Below are 24861 nucleotides of genomic sequence, written 5' to 3'. Positions count from 1 at the left end.
ACTGAAAAAAGATGTTGCCTTTATGATGGAATAGAGACTTTGAATTAGTCAAATGAATGCACCTATTCCAAAAAGAAGGTACCATCTAGTTACATAAAATTTCATTACAATTAAGAAGAGAGGTCAGGGTATTTTAGAGAAGACAGTAGCAAAGAAATCCTAGGATGCCCTTAAAAGAGATGATTTTTAACACTGGGGTCTCTTAAAATGCAGCTGTCAAACACAAATATGAAGACTATAATTGACATAATATCAAGCAAAGAATAAAAAATCAGATGCAGAAAAAAATTTCTTATTTACTGTTTCTAATAGGCACCTGAAATTTACTTTCTCTTTAGTTTCTTCTTGGAAGAACTAAAAGCGCATTACCAATTTGTACATTATAGAACATAGCTTAGTATAGTTCCCTTTATCTTTAAATTGAACTACAGCCAAGGCATCTTGCATTTAAAAAAAACAAACAAACTTTTCCTTCCCTACTCATATTTGGAATGCTTTCTATGGTCAATTATTGCTCCACACATAAAGCTCTCTTGCAAATTTCATGTTTATTAGGCTCTGAGCTTCAGTAAACTTATCTGGGCTGGTGTCATTTTGAACTGTGCCCAATTTACCATAAAGCTTGTAAAACAAACAAACAAAAAAAACCAAACCAAAAAAAAAACCCACCCCAAACTTCTCTCATTATACAAATATGTCATAACTCCCAACTGTGTTTTTCAACTGCACAAGCACTGCCAAAATTTAAACGAGTTGCTTAAAAAACACTATATAGTATACAAAGGTACACATTGCAACTACTAAAATATACAGGCCAAGAAAAAAAGGAAAGGAATTTAGGGGCTGGCATCAGAGAAAAACTTGGGAAATATTTCTTACCAGTATCAGCAGAAAAACAGACACTGAGTACTCTTACATGATGCTACTGAAGGAAATGCCTTTATAGCAGTTCTTGGATTAAATGAACATCAAAACTTCTCCAGCTCTTCCAAGAACTTTACAGCCAACTTTTTTCCATGTACACAAAAGAACCTGAAATCCTGAGCAACACAGATTTTGGGTTTTGCTCATGTTTTACATCTGGTTGAGCTAGTAGAGAAATGAGCTGAGGAACCACTTAAATTGGATACAGACAAGTCTCCAGGAACAGCAGGGATACTGGGAACTGAGCAACGTCATTGAGAAGATGCTGCCATCTTTGACTGGTAAGAAGAAAGATGATGCAGGAAATCCCCCCAAAAGCCCTGGCCAGGCACGTGAAGGCCAAGAATTTGACAAGGAATAGCCACCATGGATTTGTGAAAGATAAAAATTTGCCCCACTGACCTGGTATATTTTGGTAGTGGTGTGACAGACTCAGAGAAAGACAAGGCTGGATGTTGTTAGCTTTGACTTCAGCAAAACTCAAAAAAATCTTCCATTCTATCTTTGCAAACAAAACAGTGAGATAGAGGTGGCCTAAGCATTAGAACATAGGTCTGGCAGTAAGGGATGTGTTCAGTATTCAAAGGAGAAACCTAAGTTGAGGTCTTTTGCTGACTCTGGTAATTCTATCCTTTCCTCACAAGGATAAGAAAATGGGCAGTAGATAGAAATTTCAAGAAGGGAGATTCTGGTGATATTAGTAAAGGCTTGTCACAGAGTAGCTGAACAGTTGAACAGGACTCTGTGAGTTTGCAGAATCAGCTTCCTTAACAATATTCGTAACCCCATCAAACAGGGCCCTAAACAATCTCACCATAGGGGGCTTTAACTCTGCTCAAGGGTTTGGCTCCTCCCCAGTCTCTTTGACTGATGTATAACTACAAAAGGTTCCTTCCAACCTAAATTATCTATGATTCTATTGTGCATGATGAATGCTATTTTCTAAAGATTAGATTTGCTGCCTAATTCAAATTCAGTAAGTGAAAATATTGAATTTCAGCTTAATATGAGCTCTTCTAACAAGGATCAGTTCCCTGCCCCTATTAATGTGAAGTCTCTAAAACAGCTGATGAGAAGATGATCTCCAGTGCCATAAACAGACAGCTAACAAATAGCTGCATTTGTCTGTCAGAAGTGCTCACCTTGTAACAAACTCAGTGATCATGATGTTAGAACAGAATGGTGCTCAGAGAAGATCTGCCTACTAGAGAAAAGCTGGTTAGTTGAAGATGGACAGACAGGTGAGCAGGGGGAAGACCCTACAATTACACAGCTGTACCATGCAATGATCAATTATAACCCATTGTAGAGAAGAGCTTTTGAATTTCTCCTTCAGTCCCAGCTCTCATTAACCACTTCTGTATAATGCTTTCTCCTTAAGCACTTCTGAATAATGCTTTCTGACTTTCCCAGCTGATTTAAAATTGTTGCCCCTCATAATGAGTTGATTGCATCACTTTCACCTCTTAATGGCAGCTTCAGTTCAGTGATACACTTGGACACTTTAAAGTCCTTAGAAAAACTGTCTGAAACAGAGTAATAGAGCACACCTCAGCAGCAAGGGCTATTACAGAGATTGCTGCAAAAACATCAGCTCTACCCTTTGCTTTCTGTGCTGGCTTTCTAAAGAACATAAATTCCAGGTTTTAGACCTTATCCTCAAGATACTCAGCGGCTAAGATGGCATATCCAAAACATGCCTAAAGTCTGTAATCAAACCTTTATCTATTTTTTTCCCTCATCTTACACAGCAGAACTTTTTGGAACAAAGCCAATTCCAAGTATTACAAGATATATAAGTTTTTTGGATTAGATCAATAAAGTTACTGAAATATTAGCTGGTTGGCAGACTTTCACAAAATCCCCTATCCTTCATCCCAAATCCTACACAAGTTTCTCTGACTTTGCCCTCTCACATGAATTCAAGTCCAAATGAATGTGTCAAAAAAGAAAAAGCCAAACCCAAAGCATGACATCACACACTAAATATATTGGATTTCTGCCATTTCCAGCTGTGGATGCCAAGGGCTGTAGGTAGTGCATGTGTACCTACACTGTCTGAGAACTCCTTTCAGTTCTCTTACTTCCTTTTCACCTTGAGCTATTACATCTTCACAGAATTCAAAGTCAATAATGAGAGACATCTGGGTTAGTTTATTAAAATGCTACTTTAGCTATTTATTTTGCAAAGTAGTTGCAAACTGGTTATAAACTGTTGCTAGATCAAAATATGCTGCACGTTGCTGACATTTCAATGAATATCGTTCATGAAAGTCCTAATAGAATGAAAAGAGATGGTCTAACTATTCTTGAGAAAAAAAACCAGACATTCAGATTGGAATGCTTCTCTTATTATAGCAGGAAATGGAAAAACTAAAACATTTCTTCAATTTAAAAAAAAAAGATATTTCTGCAATTACTATGAATTGTACTGTACACACAAGTCCACTATTCGTCAATAAACCAACAGAGTAAGTAGAGTTTTTAACTACTTTCCTACTAATGGTACACTGGAAGATCTATACTGTGCTGCATTAGGACCTGGTCCTACTGTGCTGCATTAGGACCTGGTGCTACTCAACCTTGAGTTCAACGAGTGATGGGAGAAAGTAATTCAATAACATTCATGATCAGTGCCTGAAAGTACACAGAAGTACATGACGGTTGGCTTTGGAGATTATATTTTATGTTTGTCTGACTTAATTTATAAGAAAGTGGTAATATTTATATATTTATATATATATATATATATATATTCAAAATTTCCTCCATGAAAAATAAATGACCAAAAAAGACACATTACAGCATCCATATGCCCAGAGGGAAATGATCTCACTGGATCTCACTGCCAAAGTCATGTCACTGACTCTTGGTGTATTTAGTGGTGATCTTAAAGATCATCCTGCATTTGTGTGCTCGGTGTTGCAAAACATAAATTATATTTCTGAGTCATTGGATAATGCTCTTTTCTACACATAAAATGACATTTAAACACATTCAGAAGGGTATATTTTATTCCTTCTGATTCCTACACCTTGAAATTTTTCTCAGTATAAAATAAATTGCTTCTCTACTTTTCCAACAGCCCAGTGACTTTTCCTTTAATAACCAATAAGTTGTTTGTAGAAAAGAATAACTATTTATTAACTGCATTTGGTTCAATATTTGTACATCATTTTTAAAGGCCTAAACAGTTGAGACAAGAAGGTGACAGCAAGTACCTCTATAAACTTTCTAGTCTCTTACTGAAAGCTGGATAATAAAGATAAGGAAAAGGTCATTTTGCCAAGGATATAGTACAAAGAATGGCACTCAGAAAGGCAAAATTCTACTTTAAATAAAAATCTACTAGGATTAATATATACCAAAGATGAAAAAAGGGAAAATTTCATTTCTTATGTGTCTGTTAAAAACTTTACTGGTTCACACTAATGAACAATAATGTTTTACAGTCTTTGTTATAGGAAGCTCTAAGAGATTTGTTATATCTGGAAGTGATCACATATCACAAATACTGCTGATTTTTTGAAAGAGATAGCCCTGATACAAACTCACTGTTCTTCCCAATTTCACTGCAGTCTAACTGCCTTTTTAACTTCTACTTTATTGCAGTGTTTAGTTTATTGAAGTGTACCATTCAGAATCTTTTGATTTTCAGAAGAAATGGTCCAAGGAGAAGGTTCCTTCAGCACCATTAAAGAATCCTACTGCAAATCCTGATTGAGCCCACTCATTTTTCAAATACCAATATTTTTCTGGTTTTCCTATTATGAAAAGATAATTCTTCAGATTATTACAGAAACACAAATAACAGATTATTATTAACACCTTATACAATATTTCTAACTCTGCTTTGCTAAAGCCAGTGAATGGAATCCACACCCTATAACTCATAAACCAGCCTCGTGGTTTATTTGAAAATTTGAATTATTCACATCAAACTGATCCAGTCTGCCTGTAAGCACTCACACCTTCCTGAACAATCAGTGGAAAATCAGAAACTGCCTCTCACAATATGCAGGGGAAAAAATGAGATGACTTTTCTACAGCACAGGAAGGACATGGACCTGCTAGAGTGGATCCAGGGGAGGGCCACCAAAATTGCCAGAGAGAAGGAACACCTCTCCTGTGAGGAAAGGCTGAGAGACAACAACCCTTTGTTGTGGTTGTTCAGTCTGGAGGAGTCTCTGGGGACAAGAGCTGATAAGGGAGCTGATAAGAAACATGGGGACAAACTTTAATAGGGCACCTAGTGACAGACAGCAGAACAGAGGGAGCTCAGAACCTACCTAAAAACTAACAAACTTCAACCTTTTTGTTGAAATTGAGCCACCCTGCAACCAGAAATTGAAGAATTATGATGTCCAATGCACAGCAGACAGAACCAAGCAGTAAAGTGCCTGCTGGGTTGAAGAGTCATGGAAAACACATTGGATGTATTGGATGGCACATGGGGTGGCTCTCTGAAGTTTGGGTGAGCTTTGAGTCATCCGGGGCAGGGGCCTTCTATGCAAATAATTCATATTCACTTCAGACACAAAACCAGTTTGATAGATGGTACAGAACGATAAAACTTCACTGAAAAGTAGAATAAACTTAAATATTGCCTGACATACAGTTTGCCAAGTTTTGTGAAGAAAAGCCCAGGCAGGACTCTTGTCTTGTGTCTGCTGCAGTTTCAGTGGTATTGTTGGAAGGCAGAGCTGAATCTTGAGTAGACAGCTGGAAACAAGCATGAAGGTAAAGCCTCTGAATTAGAACTATGGACTACAAGTTGCTAAAAATCAAAGAGCACCCTCCAGTTCCCAGCTCTACTTGGAAACATGGGAAATGGCTGATGAAACACTATAGTTTCTGTACCTATTTCTTCTCCTCTTTCCTTTTAAAGATAGAAATGTCCTACTTTAAAGATAAGAAATAACTTCTGATCTAAAACCAGAAGAGGTACTAAGAAAATACACAGAACTAAAAGAGCAGCCAGTCAGAGAATGGCACGTGCAAATCAGGTGTACAGAAAGGTCCAGTAAACAGAGGAATATTCCCATCTATGTGCTTTTTAGTTATTCTGATAGCATAGCTCTTTCCATGCTTTGGTATGTTCAGTTAAAATAATTCTGGAAGTACCTCATTCTCATGGATTCCACATCCAAACGCAAGATTTCTGTGACAAAGCCTTGTTCAAGGGGAATCCTAAGAGTACTTAAAAATATAAGTATATAAAATTGCTTCACATTTGCTGAATTTTTTTATCTGTCTACTTCATGAAATAAGATGTTGCAAAACTGAATTTATTAAAAGATAGAGTGTCATTATTCATAACATTTACAGAAACATATAAACACTTCTGCTTTAAAACAATCAGAACAATTACTTTGATACTCTGGATTTGCAATTATGCATAATACATTGATTTAAGAGTTCTATTCACAGCATGCCAATACTACTGAAACACCTACACTTTGCTTGTAAGCCAAAATTCCTCTAATTGAGCATGAAATTTATTTGCAATTTTGTTCAACACAAATAATATATTTTTATCCAAACAATTTCTGTAGTCATCTGATTATGCAGTGTGTGTGCCAAATACACTCTGTGAAGTGGAAAGACACATTTTAATAAAAAAACCTACACAAAATCAGGTTCTCAGAACTAACTGTGAATTTACAGATCGTACAGTTCACGAGGTAATAAGCAAGGGCTTTACTCTCCTGTTATGGTGAAATAGTAGGAAATCAACCTCCACCTAGACAAACCTCCTCTACATCATGTCTAAGGTTTTCTCACAGCACCTGTTTGCCCATGAGGACAGGAATAAAGAAGCAGAAAAAAGAACATAGGGATTAAATTTTTTTTTTTTTCACATTTAGAGACTGGGTACACTTTAGAACTGATATAGAATTCTTAAAAACTTGAAGTTAAGGACTCAAGCAAAACATCAACAGGTTTTGAGGTGTTAGTTTATATTTTAAGAACAAACACACACACACAAATATGGTCTGTATGAAAAAAAAAAGGTAGCTTTCTCCAGCAGCATTTCTCAGGTTATTTTTAGCTTTCCCATATGCCAGAGAAGAAAAATGCTACTCAGAAATCTTAAAATATTGCTAATGTAATTCTGTGCAACAAATTGAACATCTATACCTTTTCCATTGATTTAGTATACACAACACACACAAAAATTATAACTGTGACCAGTATGCATGAGCAGCTAGGTGAGGTATTTGTTCTGAATCTTAGGCTCAGAACACTCACACATTTCTAAACGTACATTTTAGGTGGAACCACAAAAATCTTACACAAATGTAAAGTTATTTTATTGGGCAGAGCAACCCTGTTGTGTGTAACCACTGCATGAGGAGCAAAATAGTGTGAAATCTAAACATCTTATTTCACGAAAAACTTCATATAAGGAAGGAGGTGGTGCAAACCAAACAATGCTGCTCTGGGATAAATGCTTTTCTCTAGTGGAAGAACCACCAGATGTAAATTTTGATGATATAACATCCCTTGCACATAACATCACAAAAAACCACACACAATGTGGAGCAAACATGATGGAAAGTAGGGTTTTAGTGACTCAATAGCTCAGGAGAAAGTTTTCTGCATGAACAGTACTGAGGGAGGGGGCAGAGAAGGCAGGGAGCCATCAAGGTCAAAGTGTAGCACAAAATAAAGGAGTTCTTGAGGTAGTGGACAGCAAATTTAACATGATCTTTGAGCAATACAGAAAAGGAAAAAATGCAATCCAATACAGATTTCTCCTCTTCAGTGTCAGGTGTGACATCTGACTACATTTCTCTGAAATCTACTAGTCTAGGATTCATGGATTTTGAAAGACTATAAAAATGGCAATGCACTTGTTAAGAAAAAAAAATAATTACATCATCAGTACAGACTTCAAGGAGATTATTGAAGCTATTCCAAATAGGATGGAGATCATGTTTGGCAGACCTGCAGTCAGGGAGAGGCTGGGGTCAGAGATGATTTAACAGTTTCTGATCTTGAGAGAAAATGGAGGATGTAAGTCAATGAATAAAACAGCAAAAGTGACAAGAAGAGTCATAAATATTCAGTACAAGAAAACTAACATTGCAGTGAAGGTAATTAAGGTGTTCAAACAACAGAAACGGAACATTTTCAGAGTCTGAAGAAGGAAGAGCTAGGGAGCAATCAGAATAACAATAAAGACAGCGCTGAAAGGAGGTATCTAATGCAGCTATGGTACATGGTACCTCAGAAATATTTGTCCATCCTGCTCTAAAAAGCTTCCAATAAAAGAAATTCCATCACCTCCCCAGGCAATTGCTTTCAGTGATTCAGCTTTATTATGAGAAGCTTTTCCTGATACCTTCCTAACCCTTCCCTCCTACAGTTTAAGTCCATTACACCTCTGCCACCTGCAGCACGCCAAGAAAGATTTTGCCTTCATGATTGCCGTTTCCTCTTTGCATATCTGCAAGTTATTATTTGGGCACCTTTAACTATCCTTCCCCATTTTCCTTGACTTTTCATTGTAGTTATAATTTCTAGGTCTCTGATTGCTCACATTGTTCTCATCTATATTCTCCCTTCTCTGGTCCCCCTTGAGCTACAGAGAGCAGCTCAAGACTATGACATGACTTTCCAGTAGGCAAGAAGAGCAACTGTAATGGCCTTTGATAGCTCCTGTTGCCAAACCCATGTTGCCTTTGTGGTCACTGGAAACAAGGTGACCATTTGAGGAAAAATTTCATTATTATCTAAAATAAATTATTACTTTTCTGCAAGGGCAGTGAAACTGTCCTCTGATACTGAGACTAATATTAGGAACTGAGCACAAGGAAAGCTGATGCTCTGTACCAAGGAGCTGGGAAGAGCCTGTTCCTTGGCTTTAGACATTATGTCATCAACACAATGCAGGTGCAATGCTGATGAAGCATGCAACTAGGTGAATTTTGGTCAAAATAAGTTAGACTGCCTTTTCAAAAATTACTCACTGATTTAGTCAATTTATATAAGAAAATTAACCCACCTTAGCTAGATTTATTTGTAAACAAAGAGAAAATTCTCTTTACTGGCAAGAGAACATAACACACGGTACAACTTATTAATATATACTACAATTACTTAAAAGTCCACAAATCTCTACTATAGGATTTCAATGCATTTTGATAAGTCACTCTATTTTCTAGCATCCATTCTTTTTATAAAATGACAGCTGCTGGTGTCAGTGCACACCCTTCCAATTATTTACTCAAATAAATGACAAATAATGGCCAATATTTGCTTCATACCTATCAAAAGTGCCTGAAATTCAAAACTTATTTAATGCACCATAAATATTACTCACTAGAAAACATTATTTTCTAGAGAAAGAAACATAGATTTTATTAGAAATTCAAAACTTTTGACATCATCCTACCTTGTCAGAAGCAGAGGGTGGCCTAATAACTATGACAACTCTAGGGAAAATGCAGTAATTTAATGGCAAAATGACTGAAAGATCTACTGTGTGCTTTTCTGCAGAAATAATTATGAAATAACATTGATGTGAACAAAAAAAAAACCAAGTAATATCACAAATATATCAAGTGGATGATCATCACAGCAGTAAATCTGCACTTGGCCCTTCTGCAGGCAATAACACGCCAGTCTTTACTCCAGCAGATGCAGCACAGTAAGATGCTGCTGTTCAGAGTCTTAGCATGACCAGACATGAAATGTTTGTTTACAGCAGTGTCTACCTTATCTTACCTAAAGAAATAATCTGTCCCCATTTCCAAAAGAAAAATACCCAGAAATTAGGCAAAGAGGGGGAAAAAATTGTTTTACTTCTCAATTAATACATAGATTAACTGAAATGACTGTCAGCAGCACAGTAGAAGGAACTCTTCAAAAGTGATTTACATTTTAGGGAAAAAAAATTGCCTGAAGGAGATTTAGAACACGAAGATAGCCTAAATGATTTAGCTTTTGGTATATACTAGGAACTAAAAAGCAACCAAGTCTGGAAATGGCTCAGATGTCTGGAAAAAAGAAATGAGAGGAATAAAAAACATTGTAACACTGGGGGCACTGAGTGCCAAGAAGCTCAGCAATGAGCATCTATTGATCTATGATGCTACTTTGATTTTTTTTTATGACTGTGGTACTGAAAAAAATTATGGTTGTATCACAAAACAGCTAATATTCTCAAACTCTCTGGACAGGGCGCTTTTGCTGTTTTCTGGCTCTGCTCTGAACAGCCTGTGCTGTGTGCTACTGCTGGCAAGGGGCCCTTGGGAATTCTCTCTGTCCTTTTCCCTTCCCCCGGCTCACCAGTGACTTCACCAGAGCTGCACTGGACTGTTCCCCTCTTGGCATCCAGAGGGTCACTGTCCTCCAGACTTCCCTTCCCCTCTCCACCACAGCAACTTTAGATTGCTCTTGTTCTGCCCAGGAGGGAGTGAGGGGCGTCCTGCCTCCAGCTTCACCTTCCTGCAAGGGCTCACACAGACCTCATCACCTCCAAGCAGTGCAATGGAAATCATTACAGATGCAGATCAGGACTAGCATGGGTTAAATATCATTAACACCATGGCACAACAGGAGTGGGTGTTGCTTGGTACTTTCAGAATTGGGATAACATCCCAACGAACATCCTATCATATCATTAGGAAGGCAGTGGTTGGTGTGACACAGGAGAGGAGGGCAAGGGAAAAACAAAGTCTGCTTTCTCTTGTGTTAAGTTTGAACCAACAATAAAACATGAAAGAGTTGTAATAAAGCCAACATGACAGAATAGAAAACAAGATGAGAGTTGTTCATGTAAAAGGTGGCCTGAGGAGGTAAAAACTGATAAATAATGTTGTTTAAATGGGTAAGAACAAAGGCTATTGGCAATGCCTAAAAACCCATTCAGATAGGGAAGAGGAGGAATATGATGCACATTAAAGTTTTTTGAAGGAGTTAATATGGAAATACTGTCATTTTGTTGTCAAAACATTAAGAAAGATAGACTGATTGATGGAGACTCCAAAACTGAGGTTCAAGTCTCCTATGTAGTGTTTTCAGGATTTTATTTTAATCTGTTGCAAATTGCTGCTAACTGAAAATAGACCCAAATATTATCAGTTGTATTGTAAGTATCTAAACTAGGCAACCGTTTTAAATACAGTATTTATGCTGTTGGGGTTTTTTTTTATCTTTTCTGAACACTGAGTAAAAAGTGCCTTACTATTGCAAACTAAACCTCTCCAGCGAAACAGCTACTATGGATATTTACAAATAAATGCAAAATACAGCTGTTAACCAAACAGTATCCTGGCATTACCATGTGCAGTCATATGAATACTGCCTTTACCAGAGCATCAGCATTAATGTAGAGCTCCAGTTGTACAAAACCATCACCACCACCACGTGAGGCAGGTGACCTTAATGAACAGCAGCTTTACTGTGCAGCTGGATGGGAGACTTGCAGCAATGTCTGGAGGAGTTCAGTGACACTACCCAGTGCCCAAAGGGCCCGTGGATCAATGTGGTGTCACTGGAAGTGTCAGAGTTATTCCAACGCCAATGCAAGTGTAACAGCAATGTCCAAAGTATCAGCGAGTAAAACACGATGCCAATAAAAGTGTGAGGAGAGAGAATGCAATGCACCATCATCAAAACTGGAACCCCTGGTATATCAGTGCAAGATCTCTGCAATGCCAACAGAACATTTTGAAGTTACTGTATATTCTCATTTTTTCACAGAAGATCTTTAGCTTTCAGCCTCAGAAAGGGCCAACGGGCATCAGGTATGACAAAATTTTCAATGTAGTTTAATGATTCTAATAAATATGAACTATGAAATATAAACTTCAATAAAATGAAGTTTACAGGTATTTCATACTATTCTGTTCTTGAGCATTGTATCCTCGAAATGTGTGATCTGTATTGCCCTCAGTCCAAAAGAGCAAAATACGAAGAACTGAATGGCAACTAAAACTTTTTGTGTCCTTTCACAAAGAAGCTTAATATAGCCCTTTTATTTTTACAGAATATATACCAAAGGACAATCAATACCAGAATCACATTCATTTAATCCTCAGCACAATACTGTTTTAAGATATAGATCAGTATAATTCCAAGGAAATTTTGAATGGACTTCATTCTGTGTATAACTATGCATTAATTAAGAAAAAGCCACTATGGATGCTGAATTCTAAACAATTACTAGAAAATGCTTGGCTAGAAAAAAAAAGGTAATAAAAACTGCAAAATATAATTAAAATATTTTAGGATCTCTCTCTTTTAGTGCTAAATAAAAAACACGAGAAAGAAAATGTACCAATTAAGTTGTGATGTTTACTTCTAAAGTTTAATTAAATAATCAGTATGTACAAAATTAGAGTATGGATGCCTCATCAGCCATTCACTGCCTCCATTTGGAAAAAAAAAAAACCAGGAAAAAGTCTTCTTAGATACCAGTGCAGAGACAATGAAACCTCATTGCAAAAAAATTAACTTTTAACTGCAGTGTAATGTCCTCAGCTTGGGGAGCTGGAGAGGTCTTCTTTTCCAAGATAAGAGACAGAAATAAGGTGGTTTTGGTAAAGAAAGCAAGGGGTTTAGTATTAAGTCAGAAAATAACACAGCTTCTTCAAAGAAGAAGCCACCTATTCCAAATATTTAAATTGTGACAGTGAGAACAATTGGGATGACTTCCTGCTCAACAGCAGGACAGAGCACCTCACTTCAGTAAGTACTCAATAGCTAAATATTTTTCTTTCTATGCTTTTGTTTTTCACATCACTCATTGTCCATGAGCCTTGGAGCTTTGACAGATTGCATTTAACCTTCCAAAGATTGGTTATTGAGGAAAGCAAGAGAAGCTTTGAATTTAAGAAGAATTGGCAGCAATGAAGAGCACAATCTTGAAAGTTTTCAGAGCTAGCACACCTTGTTCCCAGACTCCACCACAAATAGGCTGAAGTAATAACTGTGAACACAATATTGTAAATAAAGTTAAAGGAGTAAAGGAGTAGAAGATCATCTTCCAAAATCTCAGCCTAGATTAGATATTCATTATTATCCACATATGGTAATTTTCCCCCTATTTTCAGGTGAAACTTCTAGAATCCATTTCATGCATTATTACACCATTCCAATATTACATTGCTTTACATATCACTATTTCTTTTCCAATGCACTGCAATTGCAATAAAAGAATGCAGTAATGTAGCAATCTCCTACAAACAGAAACATGCATTACAGTCTGTAGCTTTAAACCTCTGTGTATAAAGCAACACTGAATTTTTACTCTAAGGTGCTTTAGGTAGGTTGTTTGTTGTAATCTCTGTTAATTAAGATAGATGTTAACTAGATGGCACTGTGTACTTGAAGGACTGAGCATGACATTTGCTGCTGACTCCTGCCCGAGTCCTGCATTCCTTCAGCTCACATCCATCACAACAGGACTGCCAGGTGAGCTGCCTGTCACCCCAGCCCAGGCTAATGGATTCTCCAGTGGTTTCAGATACACCTTATGTCATGAGATTAAAACTCTGTGCCTTGGAAATGACAAAACACACGTAGCTGAGACTTGTCAGCTCCAGGTAGTCAGATGCTGCTTGGTTTCAGAAGCAGATGCAGATGAGACTGGCAATATAAATATGCAAATCACAATGGTCCCTTGTCAGCACCACTGTTCCTACCTCTAATGGCCCTCGTAGAAAGTCTGTTTGCTCAGCTCCTACTTCCAGTGCTACATCGACAGAAGCAAAGGGGCGGCTGGCCATCTGCTGTCGCTCCCGCATAAGTTGCTGATGAGGAAAAAATGATGTTTTAACAAAACATTAAAAAATGCACCAGATATCAGTCTGCCCTACTATACCTCCCATTAAAACATAAGAATGCAAACAGCATGCACACAGCCACTTTTGTGATATCAAAGTGAGAAAGTTATACCAAATCATAATCATCACTATCTATATTTACTCGAGAAACAAGCACAGAAGGTTATGATGCCTACAAACGGCCTTTTAGCTTGAACTCTGACAAACTTCCCAAATGAAAGCTTCCCTCACTGGCTGTTCTCTCTAAATAACTGCTATTTGTGTAAGTTACAAGAAAATATAGGAAATGGTTGGTAAAAATAGTTGAAGTCTAATTCCACTGATAATGCATGCATTAGAACACCTGCCAAAAACAAGTCCACTTGGCCTTCAAATTTCCATATTTCACAACTAAGCCAGATGGAGTTAATAGTGTCAGGACTCAATTTTATGCAGAATCTTTTCTGGTGTTACTTTTATATGAAGAATAATGTGCCAGGATTGGGAACTCTGCACCAGTATATTAGAATACACTCAGCTATGCTCACAGAGCTTGTATAATCCCTTCCAATCACACCAGTGTGCACAGAAGTCCCAAGCAAAACCACAAAGTTAACTCATATTTCTTCCTCTGTCTGTAATTATAATGCTTATTAAACCACAATGAATAAAAATGATGACCAGCAGTAGATATTACAGATCTTACTCCACTGGTTCAGTGCAACTAATGAAAGCATTATTAAATATTTAAGGTGAATGACTCGTGCAATTCAAGTGGTGTGTTCCTTCAGCTGAACAGGATGTCACAGAATCTTGAAGAGACAAAATGCTTGCAAAAATGATTTATTAGAAAAGATCTGTTTCATTTTCTTAACGTTTTTCTCCCTGTTATCTCTGGAAAGCTTAAAACATTAGAAAGTGGTGTCTGAATGTAAATGACACTAGCACCGTGACATACTGCTAATAAAAACCTTTGAAATAATAAAAGGTATGCAAGCAAATATTTGCTGGCAGCTTACTAATAAACACTGTTGATTTAAGATCTGTTACAAAGCAACAAACTCATTTTGTAGTGCTTCTTATGCATTTTGCCTCAGCTTGCATTTTAAGATTGTCTATAGAAATTTAAAGACACACTTGTAACGTTAAAGTCAGACCAGAAGCTCTCAGTGCACAGCTAGTACATTCCCAAGGCCTGGATTTTATAGCCAAGCAGTGTTTGTCAGCAAGTACCTGCACAAATGGGCTCCCAGTATATCACACCAAGAGGGCAATCAATATGTCTGTGGGCAAAACTGCATGTTTTATATTGAGAATAAATAAAAGCCAAGTATGAATATCTAGATGGTTAAGAATGATGTTTTTAACCCTTTACTTCAACATGAAACTGCAGGTCTCTGTCTAGGATTTACATCAGCATTGATTTACATCAATACAATTTACTAATACATTTCACGGCTGCAAAGAACTACTGTGAGCCTTCAGTCCTACCAATAACTTGAGAAAGACCACAAAAACCTAAAGCATAAAATAACGAGTCACTACATCCTAAAATTACTCTGTGTACCTCCTTTTCCTCTTAAAATAGCAAAAAATTGAAGAAAACAGTGTAATTAGAACAGTCCTGCCACATGGAGCTCATTACAGTATTCTAAGTCTGCAGAGATATTGGCAAGTGCTTACTTTTTAATGGGAAACCAAACACTGTTTTAAACAAATAGAATTGCTTGGGGAAAATACTTAAACAAGCAGAACAACCTATGTTCCAAATGCACATACTACTATTAAAAAGATTTATTTAATGCAGATTAAAAAGAAATGTATTTTTTATATGTTCTCTGGTTTTTAAGCCAGTAGGTTTCTCCCCCTCTTCTCCCGGTCAGGCATTCAGCAGAACCTTTTCATTCACAAAATAGTCACTGTAATTTTGATAGTCTGCCATTTGAAAAGAATGCTACAAAGATAGCTAATTCTTAATTAGCTCTGTAAACAAGAATGAAAACTTGAAATGTTTGGTTGCCCATAAAGCGCTGCTGATTTTGGCAGCTGAGCACTTGCACATCAAAGTGTTTTACTCAAAACACTGCTGCTTTCCTTCATCATTTTAAAGCTCTCTGCAAGGTGCAGGACAGAAAAAAACCAAAAAACAATACGCAATGAGGAGGAATACAGGAAGATATTATGATGTTTAAAATCAGTTTTGTGGCTGGAAAAGGTCACTGCCTCCCACCACTGGCAACTGTCCCTGTACCAATACTGGGACAAAGTTCTAGAGCTTCCAGCTATGGGGAATTCCTACCTCACCCACAGGCAAGGAGCATGGAAACTGTTTGATCAGCCATTTCATTTGGAGAGCGAAAAAGCTCTTCCTTACCCTCTCAGCAAAGAGAAAAAACTAAACAAAATCCCTCCACAGATTTCACCACAATTGAGGCAGACTAAAGAGGGGATAGTGGAAAATAAAACTATAATGCTGTTACTTTTAGATACTCAATTCCAAAAATACACTGGATTTTAAAAAATCACAGGAAAAAACCCCAATATCATACTTCTGCAGTAATTAGGGATATTCACTTGTAGACATCAGATAGATAGTATGAATATGTAATATTTGAATATTTTCTCACAAATTTGATCTATAACATTTGAAATGCAGGCACATCTCTAAATATTCACTTTAAAGTATGGGAAAATAAAAATATTATTGGGCTGAGAAATTCAATAAGCAATTATTTGACTGAGCAGACAACCAATTTCAAATTCTACCATAATTTTCAATCTCATTAAGTACAATACTATTGACAAGATTAATTTTTTAGGCATCTCTATTATTTTAGAGCAATTCTAATGTATCAATTTATATCCTATTGAGGAGTTTTTCATATAAAGTATAGAATTATAGGTGTCTTCAGTGAAGAACAGTAAGGTGCTAGGACACTATAAATTAGGTCAATGTCTCACTCAACACCCACATAATTTTTAAACATTTCTTTTAAACCCAACCGTTTTGGCATAATTATTTCCCTATATGGGGATATGCATTTCACCTGATTCTGCATGAACATGTAGACATCTTAGCCTATAGATTGTGATAATTTTGAGTTTTGGTGTCCTAGTGAAATAGAGATTTTGAAACAGGACCTGCTTTCCCATCTAGAATTTTATCCTAAGAAAGCAGTTGCCTGAGAATACAATCCAATTTACCATCAAAATAGTTTTTGTGGGGGATACCACTCCTCTGATCAATGCAGTTTGGAGTAAATTAAAATGTTCCATGGCATCTTGTATGCGCTATAATAAGGAAATTTATTCCTTGCACAGTTCTTATTTAAGTAGAAATGTTTTGATATTTTTTGCTCTTGGTTGATAGCATCACTTTCAAAATATTTTAATGCCTTTATTGTATTCATGTACAATAAAACACTCAATGCCAAATACATATTACAGTGAGTTAACATTAACAGAATACAATATTTCAGCAAACTCAGGCTGACACATTTCAAGTCTTACGTTTTAGGAAAGGTTACCATTTTGCTTCTTTTTTGTTTCTTTTTTTCTTTAAGATTTGCTCTCCCATGTGGAATTGGATACTTCTCTTCTGACTAGCACTGCTTTTCTACTCTGTTCACCTTCCAGCATAACTGTCCTGGAAAAGCCCTAATTGGAAAAAATCTCATAAAGTGCATGAGTTGTTAGGAACTAGGAGAGGTGTGCTTTCTCTTTGTTATACAGTTGCAGACATTCTGTAGAGACTGAGATTAGGAGAGCTGAAAAGAATGAGGCCGTTTTACTTCTATAACAGGATGAACAGAACAATCCTTTCAGAGATCTTTCCCTTGCTCTTGGGCACCTCTAACAAGCTCCTGTAGCCCAGGGGCAACCAAAGGTACCCAGAGTGAGCCATAAAGGGGGCACTGACCAGTGTGCACCCCCAGGGCTGTCGAAGGAAGGGGACCAGGACAACAGGTGGTTCATCACAGGTCCCGTTTATTGAAGAAAGCATCAAACACTTATACAGCGAATAATAAGCTTATGAATATTCTGTAAGCCAAGCAATCTATTGGTTAAACTATACCATGAACTCTTCCTCATTCCTTAGGGGTTACCTCTCTCTTTTCTCATGTCTCTTTCACCACTTGTTATCATACTACAGCTAGGCCCAAGGACACACTCTCTAGCAGGGGCAGGACTTGGAATTAGCCACGGCTTTGTACTTTTCCAGTCTCTTTTCAGCTAAATTCCCAACACAGGGCCATGAGGCAGCTGCACACTGAGGTAGGAGTAAGAGGTAGCAAACACCAGAAAAAATGTTCAGGAGACTTCTGACTGCCAAACAGAGCCAGGAAGTCTCAGTACACTGTTCCAGAAATAAGGGTATGGCAGGAGGAAAAGTGTCTATTATTTTAACAGCAACCGCCTAGGTTTCCTAGTTTTTCTTCCTTCACATCTTAGATGGGTTTGGTTTTCTTCCTGGATGACATCACTCTCAAAGTGGTACCTGGACATGTATGACTTTGTCAAGGTGAGTACTGAAAACCAGGAAAATGGTAATTCTGCAACTCTCTGCAAACTGCTGTCTAGCTCAGTGCTGCACAACCCTCCTAGAGACAAAGATTTTTCAAATGTCTAATTTGAAATTCCTGTTCTGCTTATTCATCCTGCAGCTCTGACTTGTCTGCAGTTACAACTTGGTCACCTCCTTTGCTGCTTCTGTACTGTCAACTGCTGATGTGAGCAACATCCAAAAGCTACAACAGAAACATTAACAATGCCATGCATTAAATCTGAGTTTTATAGGAGAAATATTTGCAAGGAGAAAAAAATGTCAAAACCTCACAGAGAGTTGCACTGACGAATTTCTGATCACACTGCATTTGACAAGCTCCAAGGCTTAAAAAAATTAAGACGGTATGTAAATCGACAGCCCTGCAAAACCAGAGCCTCTCTAAACAATGCAATTCACCCATTCATTGAATATTCTTGAAGGTTCTTACTGCCACATTCCATCAACAGAAGTTACATGGACTTACACACATCTGTGTGGATCACTGATATTTTAGTTAGAAACACAATTTAATTCTCTTCCTAATTCTTAAATTCTCATTTTCAAACTGAATTATATGTAGTGATACTGTAATGAAGCCCTGATTATTCACTTCAATTTGCACAAGACAAAGCTTGCCTTCTCTTAAATTTTGTCATTCTAACTCTTGGGGTTGAAAATCTCTTCAGATTAAATTGGCTATTTATATGGCTGGAAAGGAGAGCAATTTCTCATTTACATGTTGAATAAACTATTTGACTTGGTTAATTTCCAAATCAGCTGCTTTCACTGGAAAGGCAGATCACAGTCATTAAACCTTTTTGCTGGGTTTTAGGTGAAATAAGCTCACTATTCCATGACTGCATGAGGTACGGTGATTTTAAGAGATGAATAAAAGCTAGCATAGGAAACCAAGCAGCAGGAATAGCCATGGTTCTGACAGAATCTGACAATCTGAATTCAGTCATTCCCTTCATCATGAACTTCCTAAACAATCATTTCCCTTTGCCTCATTTCCCACCGTGCTAAGTGGAAAGTTCCCTGACACAAGAGTGCACTCAGGTAGGCAATGAGATATTACAATGATGGACATAGTGTAACGTGCTATTTGCACTGCAAAATAGAGTCTGTGAAAACTTCCTGAGATACCAGGGCCTATTCCATATCACTTTCTTGTAAAATTGCCTGAAGAAAAGGTGCTCTCAGGCGTGTGCAAAGATCTGTCATGGGAAAAAAATGAGAGGAGTTATACTTTTTGTCCTGGCTTTATACTGAATAAAATGAAGGGCTATTTAAACTAGACATAGTCCAGCAAACAACAGCTAAGACATACTTAAAATACAGTGTACACATCCCCAAAAAATAACAGTTCCAAAAGGTCAAGTTTTTATGTATCCCTTTTGGAAACCAAATACCAGTCGTCTGCAATTTCCCTTGAACAAATCAAAAATGAGAAAAAAAGATGAGCCCTGAAAAGGTCATTTTTTTGCTAGATCCAAGGAACAGATATTTAATGTATTGCACATTAGCAAGCAAAGAGCAAAATGTGAATCTGCTGTGACTCCAGCTTTTGGAACTTTGTGGATACTGGAATAGAATTCCCACTTCCAGAACACTGAAAGGGGCACTTTGGGTGCTGCTCATTTGCCAGCAATTTATGGGGGAATCATGTTACAACAAGGTCGTGTTTGATCCCTCATTTTTTTTCCCTAAAGAATATGTTGGCATGGGAGATTTTTTGGGCGCTAAGAATCAATAATAAACTCAAAATTCAATTTCCTGCTTTAAAATTTAAGTAGAGCTAAACAAGACGAAATCCTATTATCACTTGCACTTGGATCACAGTGAATCCATGTTGCACATTTACACAGATCTGTAACTACGAACATTTTAAAGGTTCCTGAAGATATACTTAAGTCTTTCAGTGGGTTTTGCTAATCCCAGAATTGTGCTCTTATGCCAAATTGAGTGGGCTTAAAAAATCCTTTCAGCAAACTGTTGAATATTTTGCTGTTAGCTATCACAGCCATTTTCAGTTGACAGAAAATTTCTAAAAATGCTTGTTCTGCAAAGTAATTCTGTGCACAGAGAAAAGACAGGTCAACTAATTGTAGATGTTGAAATGTTTCCAGAGAAAACATTCTGTATTTGCCTAAGGACAGTTGTTTATAAGTGAATACATTAAAATATGTCTTCAAATTATTTCAGAATACAAAAGGGTGAGTCAAGAACTGTATGGTGCAAACTACCCCTTGGAACTCTAATCTACAATGGTGCCACATAAATACTGCTTTCAGAAGGTTTTCTAAAGAACTGCTTAAAAATGCAGCTACAATTTTTATGAGTGAAATAGCCACAGTGGGAAGCTTCCTAAAAATAACGAAATCTCAGTCCTTCCCATCAACAGTTGTTAAGCAATGGCCTTTTGACATGAGGCACCATGAATATTACCCATCATTATCATAACTGTTAAAAAACAGCTTTAGTTCTTATCTTAAACAACAGATGACGAGCTGGTAATTTGCAGCTCTTCCTAAAGTAATTCAAATTGCTTTTAAGATAGCAAACATGTTCTGATAAAGGAAACTGGGTTCAAGTGGTGCCCCATGAGATCACTTGGTCCACCCCTGTGCCTTGCTCCTACACAAGGGCAGTGTGATCATGACTCTTCTGGCAGATGTATGTTTTTTAAAAAGGTCACAGTGGTTCCACAGTTCCTCTAGAAGTCCAGAACACTTAAATTGAACCTCCATGCTGAAATTCAAGCCAATGTCTGCAGTGGAGACCATTCTCTGTTTACAAATGAGGAGAAATCTCCCCCAAAACTCTTGTGTGCTTTACAGGAGTTCTTCATAAATCTGAAGTTTCCCTTCAAACTTCTCAACTGTAAACAAACGTGGGTATGTAAATGTTATCTCCCCACTCCTGCTCCCATCTGTCTCTTAAATCAACACCAGAATCAGATTCCAGCAGAAACCCACCTGATGCACCTTTCCCTTACAATGAACAACTTGTATCCAACAACTTCAAGAACACACTTTGACCTTCACTTCCTATTTGTCTAAAATGTCTGTTAATCTGTTGTATCAAGAAGTAGGGTTTGGCCCGACACAACTTGTGCTTGAAAAAAATAACATTAAATGCCTCACTTCATTTTTTTTTCTACATTCCTACAGATCATGTAAAAATTGTTTATCCCAATACATTCCTAAGAATTCATGATAAATTGGCTGGTGCCTAATTGCCCAGCACTTCCTTTGCCCTCTTCATTTCTTAGATGGGAATTATCTCTGGTCATACTTGAAATCTCAGAACCCTGACAGGCTCTGGAATCACTTAGGAGTATGTGCTTAGCCAATTCTCTACATAGTCTAAAATAAATTTAACCAGGTTTTGATATCTGAAAATAATCAGCAAGCATTCTCCTACACATTTTTCTATTTTACTGCTGATATTGTACCCCATTTTAACTGTAGGTACTTAAGAACCTTTTTAAAGAGGCCATAACTAAAGAACTTTTTAAAGAGACTATTCCCTAGCACAGAGAAAGTCAGAAAAAACGCAGTGTACATACTATTACTTTAAAGAGAAGCTAAAGTGCAGGACATGTATATCCTAATTTGCAAACAATGTCAATGCATTTTTTAACCTACATGACAGAAAAAGGGTAGACACTGGATTTGTTTCTTTTGTGAAGTGATGTGAAAAGTTGCAGTCCAAATTATAATGACTGAATTGGAGCTAGGCCAATTTGTAAAAAGCTGAAGTGTCTGAAATGTACCTGGATGCCAGGCCCCATAGTCACTTCAGGTGATCAAATATTCAGATTTTCTTTCCAAATGACATTGAATTCAAGGCCTATATTTATTTTTCTTCATTTTTAATGAAATTCTAACATGTTCAAAAGTTAGAAAAGAAATAATAATGCTGAATAGGAAAACTGGGCTTTATTCCAACAAAGATGAAGTTTGTCTTTATTATTACCTCTAATTCTTTAAAACCATCTATTATTTGAGATTACTGGAACACTGATAAAGTGGCTATGTAAATTAAACCTTTTAGGTGCAGCACCACTGACAATCACAGAACTACCCTAAAGTGATCCTTTAGAAGCTCCTTAAAGCATAAATGATATCACCATTAAGGAAGTTAAACTGGTGATGTTCCATGACTGACTGATGCCTTTAAATGCTTTCAAGCTTTATTCTTTAGAGTATTTAGCTGAATAACCATCACTGTCCCTGCCTTGCAGAGGGGACCAAAAAAGGTACCTTGACCAGTGTTGCTGCCTGTGTGAGGATGGAAATGCCCTGACTCACACGAGTCCCCAGTGTAAGGAGCTGAATGGTCAGGCTACAGTACCTGGTGCTACTCTCTTGGGGGAGTAAAGGCCTTCTATAAAATCCTTGCATATTTTGACCCTGTGTTACAAGGTTGTTAACTCACTTTTCATTAAAATTAGCCTAATTTTTAGCTCAACCATTGCATCTAGTAGAAGTTTTAATACCCAGTATCTTTCACATCAGCCATTCAATCAAATCATTAGTAAAGACAGTTTTAAGTTATAGTCAAGATCAGAAAAAAGTCTGGTCACTCCAAGCGTACACAAATTCCTTCTAACAAATCCCACCCACTTGGCATTTTCAGCAAGAAGGGGTTTGAAACTAGGATGCCCATCTGAAATCTGGGTGCTAGCCAAAGAAATATTTCAAACTTCACAGATTTGCTCACCACACGTGGTACATTCAGGTCAGCAAGAATTTGGCACACACTGCTGGAGGGAATGGCATGTGGGCAGAGCCAGCTCATGTTGTGCAGGGGAGCAAGAGGCTCTGAAACTGATGCAGCTCTGCTGTTGGATCAGAGTTAATATAATGTGAATTAAAGCAGCTCTCCTTTGGTCATGTTGCTTCTGTTGGAACAACTGATTTAGCAGATGTGAGATGCTACACTTCTAATGGGGGCTGCTCAAGAATACTTGAACAGTAAAAGCTGATGGAAAAGCTTTCCACTCCTGCTAGAGAACTAAGAAATTGAGGCCACTGAATATCCCTTACCTTTGAAAGAAACCAAGGAACCAAGACAGTTTGCTCTGAGTTCAAATATCTTGAACAGGAAAGTACAAAAATCAAGAAACTGCTGAAACATCTAACATTTCTATGGAGAATTATTTTAAGAGTTGAGTTGCTAGCTAAAAAGCTAAAGGGATGAGAACCTGTCTAATCTCCTAAAATATTTCAGCTCCATCAGAACTTCAGAAATAGAGGGTTTTCAAGCATAGCTACACCAAAAAGTTTAAAATTCAGTTCTGAAATAAGAAGCACAACAGTAATTCCAAGAGACTACCTTGGCAATATCTGTAGCAGCAGAAGTCAGGTTGCTATTCTATTAATCTTAATAATTTTGTGCACAACCCAGCTGCAAACAAGGAAATCTGACTTTCCCAGTACCGCTCCTACAAGGGATTGCACCAGCCTGTGTGTGTGCATACTCTACAGATTAGAAAGAAATACTGTGAAGAAGTTAATCCCTCACTGCTGCTACACCGAGACTTTCAATATAGAAGTGACAGAGTGTAAATCAAAGCACCCTGGCATTTTGAGCTCCAGTCAGAATGTTTCAAGAGAGAGAAGCGGGACGATTTAGAGTTCATCAATTATATCACATCAAATTAGCCTCTATCACAGGCTTGGCTCGACAGCTTTCATCTATTTTAATTTACAACAGAGAGGACAGCCAAGAACAGGATTGTGGCAATGACACAGTCAGAAGGAAGCACAGCACTTCTGTGTCACAGGAATGGAAGGCTTGTCTGAACAGCCACTTCAGCTGGGTCAAACACTCCAGCCATGTTTAGTTTCTTCCATTTGCTTTGATCCAACAACCCTCACCCTCATTGAAGGAAGCAACGTACTCAACATATTTTTAGTAGTTCTGCAGTCACTGTCCTACAGACTCTGTTTTGTATACATCCACCCTACACAGTGATTTACCTTTGCAGTTAAATCCTTAAAATAGATGAGTAGACTCATGGAATGCTATTGTAACTGTATGTGGTTAGGACAGAGGCTACCTACCTTAAAGTAAAATCACTATCAGTAAATTGTTAGAATTTGCCTTCCAAGTGACAGACTTTAAATTTGAATTTGCCATGGTTATTCAAAGACACTGACAATGCAATAACTTAAATCACAGTGAAGCACAGGAAAGCACTGAAGGACCTTGCACAGATGTAACATCACAAAACATTTTATATTAAGAATTCATCCCTTTGCTATGGATATGATCACAAGCACTGTGCATCATTTAAATTGTGGTTTAGAGGCTTAGATTCAAACAGAAAATGGGTCTCGTGTTAGCACTGCATAGTGGGGAATTTGCACAACAAGGATGGAAAGTCAGCTTTACTGTTTCTACCCACAGTAAATCCTAAGAAAGAAACAAAAAGAACAAGAAGACACTTTTCTACATAGCATTCAGTTTCCCTCTTCTTTTTTTTTTTTTTTTTTTTTAATACAAGCAAATGAATGCAGGAATTTTAAAATGCAATGATTACTTCACCACAATGAGCAGGGACTTCCAAAAATACATTTCCACATAGGAATTGTGCTCTGTGCA

At 37.4% G+C, this 24861-nt stretch overlaps 1 protein-coding gene across 4 annotated transcripts in view; it reads right to left on the bottom strand.

Annotated features, from left to right (window-relative positions):
* Nucleotides 1-24861, bottom strand: part of ATRNL1 (attractin like 1) — a 438168-nt gene that overhangs the window by 102486 nt on the left and 310821 nt on the right. For 2 of the 4 annotated variants that reach the window (XM_074545284.1, XM_074545286.1), the window contains exon 27: nucleotides 13581-13688. The exons of the other annotated variants lie outside the window; for them this stretch is intronic. In XM_074545284.1, coding sequence (XP_074401385.1) covers nucleotides 13581-13688 — 108 coding nt within the window. The remainder of the gene's footprint in view (nucleotides 1-13580; nucleotides 13689-24861) is intronic. 4 annotated transcript variants of the gene reach the window in all.

This window comes from Zonotrichia albicollis, chromosome 7 (genome assembly GCF_047830755.1).
Source record: "Zonotrichia albicollis isolate bZonAlb1 chromosome 7, bZonAlb1.hap1, whole genome shotgun sequence".
Classification (NCBI taxonomy): Eukaryota; Metazoa; Chordata; class Aves; order Passeriformes; family Passerellidae; genus Zonotrichia; species Zonotrichia albicollis.
The sequence above is the reverse complement of the archived record's forward strand: the minus strand, read 5'-3'. Positions and strand labels throughout refer to the sequence as shown.